This window comes from Macaca thibetana, chromosome 3 (genome assembly GCF_024542745.1).
Source record: "Macaca thibetana thibetana isolate TM-01 chromosome 3, ASM2454274v1, whole genome shotgun sequence".
Taxonomy (NCBI): Eukaryota; Metazoa; Chordata; class Mammalia; order Primates; family Cercopithecidae; genus Macaca; species Macaca thibetana.
The window spans coordinates 38,057,568-38,067,394 of record NC_065580.1 but is presented as its reverse complement, the minus strand read 5'-3'; the positions used below and the strand labels follow the sequence as shown (position 1 = coordinate 38,067,394).

At 37.6% G+C, this 9,827-nt stretch overlaps 1 protein-coding gene across 4 annotated transcripts in view; it reads left to right on the top strand.

Annotated features, from left to right (window-relative positions):
- The first annotated feature begins 2,105 nt into the window (after positions 1 to 2,105).
- ING3 (inhibitor of growth family member 3) overlaps positions 2,106 to 9,827 on the top strand; it is a 28,238-nt gene continuing 20,516 nt past the window's right edge. Inside the window, exons 1-5 of one of the 4 annotated variants that reach the window (XM_050785089.1) lie at positions 2,129 to 2,301; positions 2,541 to 2,612; positions 4,683 to 4,783; positions 6,991 to 7,056; positions 7,604 to 8,409. In XM_050785089.1, the coding sequence (XP_050641046.1) occupies positions 2,274 to 2,301; positions 2,541 to 2,612; positions 4,683 to 4,783; positions 6,991 to 7,056; positions 7,604 to 7,612 (276 nt within the window). In that variant the 5' untranslated portion in view covers positions 2,129 to 2,273 and the 3' untranslated portion in view covers positions 7,613 to 8,409. Of the gene's footprint in view, positions 2,302 to 2,540; positions 2,613 to 4,682; positions 4,784 to 6,990; positions 7,057 to 7,600; positions 8,410 to 9,827 lie in introns of those variants that run through there. The other 3 variants (XM_050785088.1, XM_050785087.1, XR_007724376.1) reach the window with 3 other exon arrangements.

The following is a 9,827-nucleotide window of genomic DNA, read 5'->3' as shown; positions in this document are numbered from 1 at the left end:
GACAAAAATCTGGGACCCCAATGGACTATACGCTCCATGTAAGAGTAAATGACTTATAAGCCTCAAGCACAAAATAGGCCAGTAATGAAACGTGTCTTGGCCTTGGAGCCCAGTAAAGAAAGAAAGAAAAAATTCTCCTCTGAGAATCTGTAACAATTCATTTGGGATAGAGGCCCAAATTCAATCTATCTGTGCAATACAATAAACCTCAAGTGGACAATTTAATCTGGTCCTAGGGTTTATGATGTCTCCAAACAAATTGACAAGCAAATTCTAACGCTCTCCAGGAAAACTCAATTTCAACTCCAGCCTCAAAGAATCCTTATGCTTGTAATCCCAGAAACAGGAATTCAGAGTCCAAAATCACAATCCAACAGGAAATAGGCACCATAAGCAAAAGTGCCCATTTCTGAAGCAATAGCGCAAAAAGGCCCACACATTTTTCAATATTAGGTTTAACGGAAACAAGATACAGACTAAATAATTTGTATAAATTAGAAAATGGCTTGAAAAGAGAACCAAATAGAACTTCTAAACCTGAAAAATTCTGAAAATTCTAAAATAAAACATATAAAAGAAAGATTAAGATAAATAAGAGAATAAAGAGAGTAAGTCTTAACGGAAAAAATGAGAAATAAGCAATACTGAAAAGACAATCGTTGAAAATTTTCTAGAATTGTTGCAAGACACCAATCCTGAAATTCGGGAATCCCCTCAAATCCTAAGCATAATTTTAAAAATTTAAGGAAAGAAAAGGGAATAAGGAAGGAATTTAGACTTAGATCACTGCAAAACTGCAAAAAGACGTCAAAGAGATCTTAAAAGCAACCAGAAGGAGGAAGGATGGGAAAGAGGAAAGGAAGAAAGGAGGAAAAGAAGGGAGAAAAAGATTGAAAGTACTTGATTTTAGATGCAAGTAATGAAAAAATTAACTAGAAACTAAAAAATTCTAATTCTTATTCAGATCGAAGTAAGGTTCCGCTGAGATTCATCATGATTCATCATTCACGACAGGGAAGTTTCCTGCTTAAGATGAGTGAAAACCTTGAGTAAGAGTATGTAATGGAGAAGGAAAACAGGGAACACACACACACAGTTTCAACTGCAATCTGAAAAACAGAAAATGAAAAATAAATTATCAACTAATGACAATTTCCCCAGAAAATCGAAGAGCTAAGAAGAGAGGAAAACAACACCTAGTATTTATTGAATGCAAGAGTTTTTAATAAAAACAATGTAAAAAGAAACTGAGTAGGGACGTACTAACTATATCACAGGAAAACCTTCGCTGGGAGACGTCGAAAAGTAGAAAAAGAACGCCCAAGACAACCAACCTCGAATATGGACTATTTACTCAACATAAAGTTACTGCTATTACAGCCTATTCGAGATGAAGGCTCCATCCGTAATTCATGGCTGCTCACTATGATAATGATTATTATTATTACTATTATTTGTGGGTGCACATTGTATGTATAGATCAATTACATTAGAATGACGATTAGACGGACTGCAAACTACAATATGTAAGTGGCTATTGACACTATTTGTGCATCTTTTAATCTGGGAAATGCATATTCACTCCACAGTCTCAGTATAAACCATTTCAAAATTACACGTAAGCCAACCAGGTGTCTCTCTTATATTTTAGGAGTGAATAATGAGGATAAATTCCAGCAGAGAGTTCTGGTTTAAGTAACCCAAATTCCCCGAACTTTGCTGATTATTCTAGCGTTTAGAACCTTTGCTATTTGCCTGGCACTTCTTGAAACCCATGACTCACAAACGCCGGGGCATGGAATCACAGCAAAGAACAGGTGAAAAGTTGTTCCTAGTTGTGTTATGCAGGCGCACACAACTCCCGCCATTCTCTGTGCAAAAATCAACAAATAAACAGAGGCACCGCATTTCGGATTCTGTTACGCACTGTTTGCAATGGCGCCTGGTATTGGTAGTTTCTACGAGGGGAGCCGCCAGCGCGCCAACCCTTGCTCAGCAGGAAGAAAACTACATTTCCCACAAAGGCACGGGGGCGAACACCGGCCGGCTTACGTCATTCCTTTAACCAACCAATAGCAGTTCCGGGCGGCAGTGAGGCAAGCGCCGTCAGGCGCCAAAGTGGTTTTTTTTTTTTTCTCTTTTTTTTTTTTTTGCCGGAGTCGAGCGGGTGCTGCTAGCGGAGGCGCCATATTGGAAGGGACAAAACTCCGGCGACAGCGAGTGACACAAATAAACCCCTGGACCCCCTTGTTCCCTCAGCTCTAAGGGCCGCGATGTTGTACCTAGAAGACTATCTGGAAAGTGAGTGCGCGGCGCTGGCAGCGGCCGCCGGTGGGACCTGCGGGAGGGCAAGAGCGCGAGTGGACGGGCAGCGAGATGGCGGGAGGGAGGGGGCGGCGGGGGATGTTTCTCTCTCACGGTAACTGGCAGCCTCGTTGTGGGCTGCCGGCCCCCTCGACCCCCCTGACGCACGCGCGCAGTGACGTAAGCGCGTATTTCGCCGTTGGCCCCGCCCCTCTGACGGACTCTCCCTTTGACAGTGATTGAGCAGCTTCCTATGGATCTGCGGGACCGCTTCACGGAAATGCGCGAGATGGACCTGCAGGTGCAGAGTAAGTCGGCGCGTCTGCTCTTCATGTTGGCTGCGCGCGTTCAGTGCCAGACTTGCTTTTCATCACTGCTAGCGCCTAATGCTCTTTCACTGTCCTCTGGCTCACTCCGCTAGTGCATAAGGAGTTGTCAAAAAGAACTGGCAGCCCTGAATCTCGCCTTTTCCTTCCCTCCCATGCTACTTTTTTCTGGCTTTTGCAAGAGGAGGCGGCATTGGGACAGGTGTATTCCTTTCTAGAATGTAGGATTGTGCAAAAAATATTTCTCTACCGTCATTGAGATAGTTATCTATGTTTCAATGCACGTCAGCATAATAAATGTTGAGATGTTGTCTTGAGCCTTTTCGTATCGAACTTAGATTTCAGCATTTATACTTATTTTAAAGTTCATCCTATTCAGTTTTTCAAGAGTGGAGAGCATAGAAGCACAGGTTATATATAGCTCTTTAGAGACCCTGGCGAATGTCAAATTTTGAAAACTTAGTTACACATTATAAGATACATTTTAAATTGTAACAGAATCGTCATTTTCTTGGTTAAAATGAGTGACAGAAATTAGATTTCACTGTAAAGTTTCATATGTGCTGTACTAAAAATTTTAGCAGTTAGTGAACATTTATTTTTCTTTCAGTGATAGCTTGGTAGTCTCTGTGACTTTTTCCCCAAATTAACTTTACTCTTTCGTAGAGCAAGGACTATAAATAGGTGGCTTAGGGACCACTTGCTGCAGCTAAGAACCTGTCCTTTTCACTGCCCCTGTCTTCTCTGCCCATGACCACACACCCACTTCTATACCCTTTGTTTATGCGTATATGTTTCCAGTAAGTTTCAGGTGGCACATAATAAAAAGTGGTGGCATGGAAGCCACCTTCTGTTCAGTGGATTGTGGTATGAAGTATGAATTGTGTGTGTGGTTCTCCAGCTATCTCACAAATTCATTTTAATTTTAGTGTAGTCGAAATGCTAAAGATTTGCTGAAGTATTTTCTGCAGGACTGAGCATAGACATGGATGTCAGATAGATCTGAGTTTGTTTTAGGGCTTTACTAATTTACTCATTGACTCTGACTGTATTACCACTTGTGTGGGGCTTTCATTGTCTATAAAAAGAGAATCATCTAAGGATTTAAAATATTACAGATGGATTAGAATTTATAGTATCTGATACAAAGTAGGCATTAAATAAAGGGTAACTTATTTTAAATTTATTTTTATATTTTGTTTAAAATTTTAAATTCTCATAATTTGGGCTTACAGTATACATATTACAGGGTTTTTAAACGTGCATTTCTTTACAGTAATGAATTTTCTGAAGTTAATAGATATTATGGATTAACAGAACAGTGTGCCAAATAAATTCAGAAATGCTTATTTAAACAAAGGAAGATACTGAAAATTAACCATAGTACTTCACAGAGTCTTTAAAAGGCTATTGTGGACTGAAAATCTCCAAAAGAAGTATGCTATGAAAAGATTTTTCTCAACTTACGTAACAACAGAATCCTTTTTATTAATTTTTCCTTTTTTTTAAGCAGACATCCAATGAGATGATTAGTCTTAGCACTTAATTTGGGGAAAATTTATCTAGAATTAATGTTTAAATGATTGCACCTACTACTTTCAGTTGGGATATGACATGATGAGGTGTTTAATGCCTTATACCAAATCTTTTTATCACTTTTTCTTGTTAAAAGAAATGTGAGGATTATCTAATGGTGTTTTCATTGTGTTTTGGTACATTTGTCTGATTAACACCTATAGCTTTTGACCCCAAGGCTGTATTGCTCAAAAATTATAGGATAGAGCCGATCTACTTTGTTGACTCTACTTTGGCTATTGGAAAAAATTTTGAAATAACAAAAACAAAAATAATCTGTCAATAAGGAAAATTGTAACGTTTTAAAGGAAGGTAATTGAGGCTTTATATATTTACATAATCAAAGCATAACATATTTAAGTTACTGGCAAAGTGAAAGAGTATATATTGTCAGATTTTTTTCCCTCCCTAAATCAAACCATGTATATTTAGTATATGAATTTGGTCATTTAATATGATTTTTTTATTATGTCATAGATGCAATGGATCAACTAGAACAAAGAGTCAGTGAATTCTTTATGAACGCAAAGAAAAATAAACCTGAATGGAGAGAAGAACAAATGGCATCCATCAAAAAAGTATGTGCGACACTTTGGATAATTTATCAAGAAATATTGGGACCCTCTGAAAAAGATATTTCAAAATTAAATAGTGATCTGGATATCAAAATAAGGGAATATTATCAATGACTCTTTAGAATGTAAATAATTTAGTGTGGTTTAGAGCTTCAGATAGCGATTTTTAGTCATTAAAGCATTTTGGTAATTAAAAATATTGTTTCAATAATTAGTGACTATTAGAAAGTGACAGACCATTTAAAAGTTACATTTTTTTTCTATTTGTTTTATTCTAGTTGTGTATGATTAAAGTTGAGTCATTTCCAGAGATGGAGTACTGTATTCCAGTTTTGTCCACAAACTAGCGTAAATAAACATCAGCAGACCTTGAAGAATATTTTATATATTGCTAGGTACTTGAATTAGTGGACCCACAGAAGAACAAAATCTTAAAAGTTAGAAGGAACTTAAGAAAGCCTTTTAGTTAAAAACTCCAAATTTGCACGTGAATTGGTCTGGAAACATAGAATTCTTTGAGGTTTTGTTAGTTTTATAGTGGTTATAGCTCTCTTCCAGAACTGAGTGAGTATACACTCACATCTCAAAGTTTGCTTTACAAATATGATCCAGTTCATTCCGGGATGGATACATTTGAAGAACAACTGAAAAGACTTGAGTTTGGTCATGACTGCTATTTAGCTGTGTGACATTAAATCTTGATATTTCTGACTAATAATGCCTTCCGAAACCCAGTGTTCATAGAATTGTTCAAGGATCAACTAAGAGGCCGGACCTGGTGCCTCACACCCATAATCCTAGCACTTTGGGAAGCTGAGGCGGGTGGATAACCTGAGGTCAGGAGTTCGAGACCAGCTTAGCCAACCTGGTGAAACCCTGTCTCTACTAAAAATACAAAAATTAGCCAGACGTGGTAGTGGGCGCCTGTGATCCCAGCTACTTGAGAAACGGAGGCAGGAGAATCACTTGAACCCGGGAGGTGGAGGTTGCAGTGAGCCTAGATCGTGCCACTGCGCTACAGCCTGGGCAACAGAGTGACAGAGTAAGACTCTGTCTCAAAAAAAAAAAAAAAACCCAAAAAAAGGGGATCAATTAAGAAAGAAATTTGGAAACTACAAATTGAGTAGTAATGTTGTTATTTATTCTACCACATGGAGGGAAGATTATTTCTGTTAGGGGAAAAAAAAATGATACTCTATAACAGAAGTGGTCCTAGCTTGGAAGAAACCTGGAGGGACATGTATTTGTGAGTATAGACATGATATAGCCACATCCCAAAGTCACTAATCATCTCTTTAACCTAATAAATTTTTGGTGGAGTGCACCTTGAGTATACCCTGAGAAGTCTAGTACCCCATGGAAATTCATAGTATCATCTTCTTTCCCCCTCTTTTTTAAAAAAAATAATTTAATAAGTTGAGGCAAAATCTAAAATATAGATTGAGTTGTATGAATATATACCTATTTTAAAGTGGGAGTTATAGAACAACTGGAAAATAGGGAAATGCAGATCAGAATCCTTTCAATAGCTGAACTTTAACAAATTTTTTTTAATGGAATGCAAATGTACTCTACAAGTTAGATAAATTTTAGTTAACTTTTTATTTTAAATACTGTTCGTTAACTCATATAACTTTTTCTAGACTTACGATGGCATTTGCTTTTAATTATATCCTTTCTAGAAATTCTGAACATCTCCCTTTTACTCTTGGCCATTGTGCATAATTTCTAACCCTTTTCCATCCCACCCTATTTCTAACAGGTTTTTGTTTTGTTTTGTTTTTCGTTTTTTTGAGACAGAGTCTCGCTCTGTTGTCCAGGCCAGAGTGCAGTGGCCCAATCTTAGCTCACTGCAACCTCTGGCTCCTGGGTTCAAGCAATTCTTGTGCCTCAGCCTCCCGAGTAGCTGGGATTACAGGCGCCCACCACCATGCCCGGCTAATTTTTGTATTTTTAGTAGTGATGGGGTTTTGCCATGTTGGCCAGGCTGGTCTTGAACTCCTGACCTCAAGTCATCCGTCCTCCTTGGCCTCCCAAAGTGTTGGGATTACAGGCGTGAGCCACCATTCCTGGCCTCTAACAGGTTTTTTATTACTAAGGTAGGATGACTGTGATAACAAGGTATGATAATGAAAATGCAGTTGTATGTCCTGCATATGAATATTTTTAAAGAATTAATTTATTTTTGAAATGAAAATGTTTTCATTCAGGACTACTATAAAGCTTTGGAAGATGCAGATGAGAAGGTTCAGTTGGCAAACCAGATATATGACTTGGTAAGTAAAAGTAATGTGCATACTGTGTCATAAGTACTTGGATAATAGATTATGTCTTAAATTGTATTGGCTTAAGTGTAGTAGGAGGAAGCAACTAAAACTCAAGTATTGCTTTCTTGATCACATCCAATTTGACATTTCAGTGTCCATTATTTTATGGTTTCTTTGTGGAAAAGTCAGAGTCCACAGTGTTAGTGAATGTGGTGAGAACTGTACATTTTAGCAAGTCTACACTGCGGTAAGGTGGTTTCTGATGTTAGATATTTTTTAAACAAGAATTAATGTTTAACTTTATTTTCCTAATCCTTGTCTTCTTAAGGTAGTGTGTTTACTTACCTCACACATCATTTTGAGATTGTTTCTGTGGTAAAATACACCTGAGAAGACTGCCTTGACAAGAGTTGTTGGTAGTCTGGTTGAAATGAAGAAGAATCATTTGAATCAGTGTTTATGTGAGTGATGTTAATAGATAGTATGTAACAGCTGTGTCAGTTGTTTACGCAATACAAGATGACAAACTTTAAACAAGATTCTTTTTTTGCAGCAGCACTTCTAAAAGATTGAAAACACCAAGAAGATAGATAGAATATTCACTATTTCTCATATTGATGCAATTATGGTGTTCTTTTTCATTTGAAACATCTTCTCCTAAAATACATACTTTAAGAAATAGTCATTTCTGTTTTTGCATTAAAGTAAATTAAAGCAGAAAACAAGCTCACTTTTGGCTAACTTCAGTGTATAGATTTCATACGTATGTTGTCTTTCCTGGGTACAGATTTATTACTGAACAAGTACGGGTAAATAAAATGTCACTGGTGAGCAAGACACAAGATAAAAGGTGAACACCACATATGGTGTGAATTGTAAATGCTTGTACCAACCTTGAAAACATGTGTCATGTAGAGCCATGGAAAATGTTTATTTGTTTTTATGCAGTACACACATTTTAATGGCACTAATAACCTGGGCTCTTTTGTTCATACAGTTATTCTGAAAAAAATTTCATAAAAGACACTGCTTAAAGATAGGTAGAATAGGCTGTAGCTTGATTTACTGTAGAATAAAAACAAAAAAAGTTCTTAATTGTTTCAGTCTTTAATTATGTCTATAAACTTAGAAAAAGTCATTAACATTTGAATCTAGACTGATTTGTTTAGTAACATTCTTCCTCATATTTAATGACTGTATGTATCAGTCCTTATTTAGAGACTGCCTGCCTTTTAATTCATATAGCTCTTTGGTTCTATTCTTTGTTTTGTTTATTCTTTTGTTGTTTTACTGCTTGTTAGACCTTTACTAAAGATATTTTGTGTATTTAGAAAAAATATAAATATATGCTTTTTAAATATGTGTGTGTGTGTATTCATCTCTTAATTATAAACCACACTGTTCATCCACTCTGTGCCTGAAAAAAGGGAGTTGTACCTGGGTATAATGGAGGAATAAGAAGCAAATAATACTAGGCCGGGTGCGGTGGCTCACACCTGTAATCCCAGCACTTTGGGAGGCCTAGGTGGGCGGATCACGAGGTCAGGAGATGGTGACCATCCTGGCAAACATGGTGAAACCCTGTCTCTACTAAAAATACAAAAAAATTAGCTGGGCGTGGTGGCGGGCGCCTGTAGTCCCAGCTACTTGGGAGGCTGAGGCAGGAGAATGGCGTGAACCCAGGAGGCGGAGCTTGCAGTGAGCCGAGATTGTGCCACTGCACTCCAGCCTGGGCGACAGAGCAAGACTCCATCTCAAAAAAAAAGTAAATACTAGAAATGGCTTTTGTCCTCAAGGTGTCTGTAAACTACTGTAGTGGGGCAGACATACCTGCAAACTAAAATGGAGAACCTATACAGAAACATGTAATAAACATTAACACAGTTGAATATTAAGGGGTGTCTGCTAAAAAACATTGAAGTAAGTCATGCAGAGTTACTTATTGATTTCTTAGAGGATATAGGAAGAGTTTTGAACAGAGTTTGTTTAGAAAGTCGGGGTGCTGAATTAGGTGTTGAGGGGAAAGCTTTTCACTCAGAGATAATGACATAAACAGAAGGAAAGTACAAATTCAGAAATTAATTGAGAAGGGATAGATTACCAAGGCTAGAGAGTGAAATTACAAAGGCGAGGTAGTAAATTTAATAAAACATAAGAAATGTAACCGAAAGCACGTGTCCATAATGGATCCATGCAGACGTGAGTTCAAACCCTAGCTCAGCCATTTGACTGACACCATGACTTTGGAAAAGTTACTTAATCTTGAACCTTAGTTTCCTGCTGTAAAAAAGCAATATTAATTTATACCTTACTGGAGGCTTTGCATTAAAATACATATAATGCTATTAGTTTGGCAGATAGTAGGATTTGCTCCTCCTTTGAGAACTCAGTCCAACTCATTTCCTGAACTGGAATTTTCTAGTTTCCTGAAGCCACTGCTTCCCTTTCAACTCTGCCAAGCTGAAGCTGCTGCCTCTCACTCCCCTAGTATCTCTGAGGCTTCTTTTTGTCTTCTTTTTCTTCCCCCACCCCTTTTTTCTGCACCCGCCTTTGCTCTACCCTCTTCCTTTTTATTTTTTCTTTTGCCCTTTCTCCCTCCCTGCCTTTCTTTTTAAATACTTTAATCCTATTTCAGGTGAGCATTATATCCTTAATATAAAAAATCCCTCCTCTTTCAGACTTAGTGATAATCATCTCAGTTGCCCTCTACCTTTTATCACTATAATTTAATGGCTTCTAGGTGAGTCTCAGATTGAAAAACTGGCATCTGGTTCACAGTT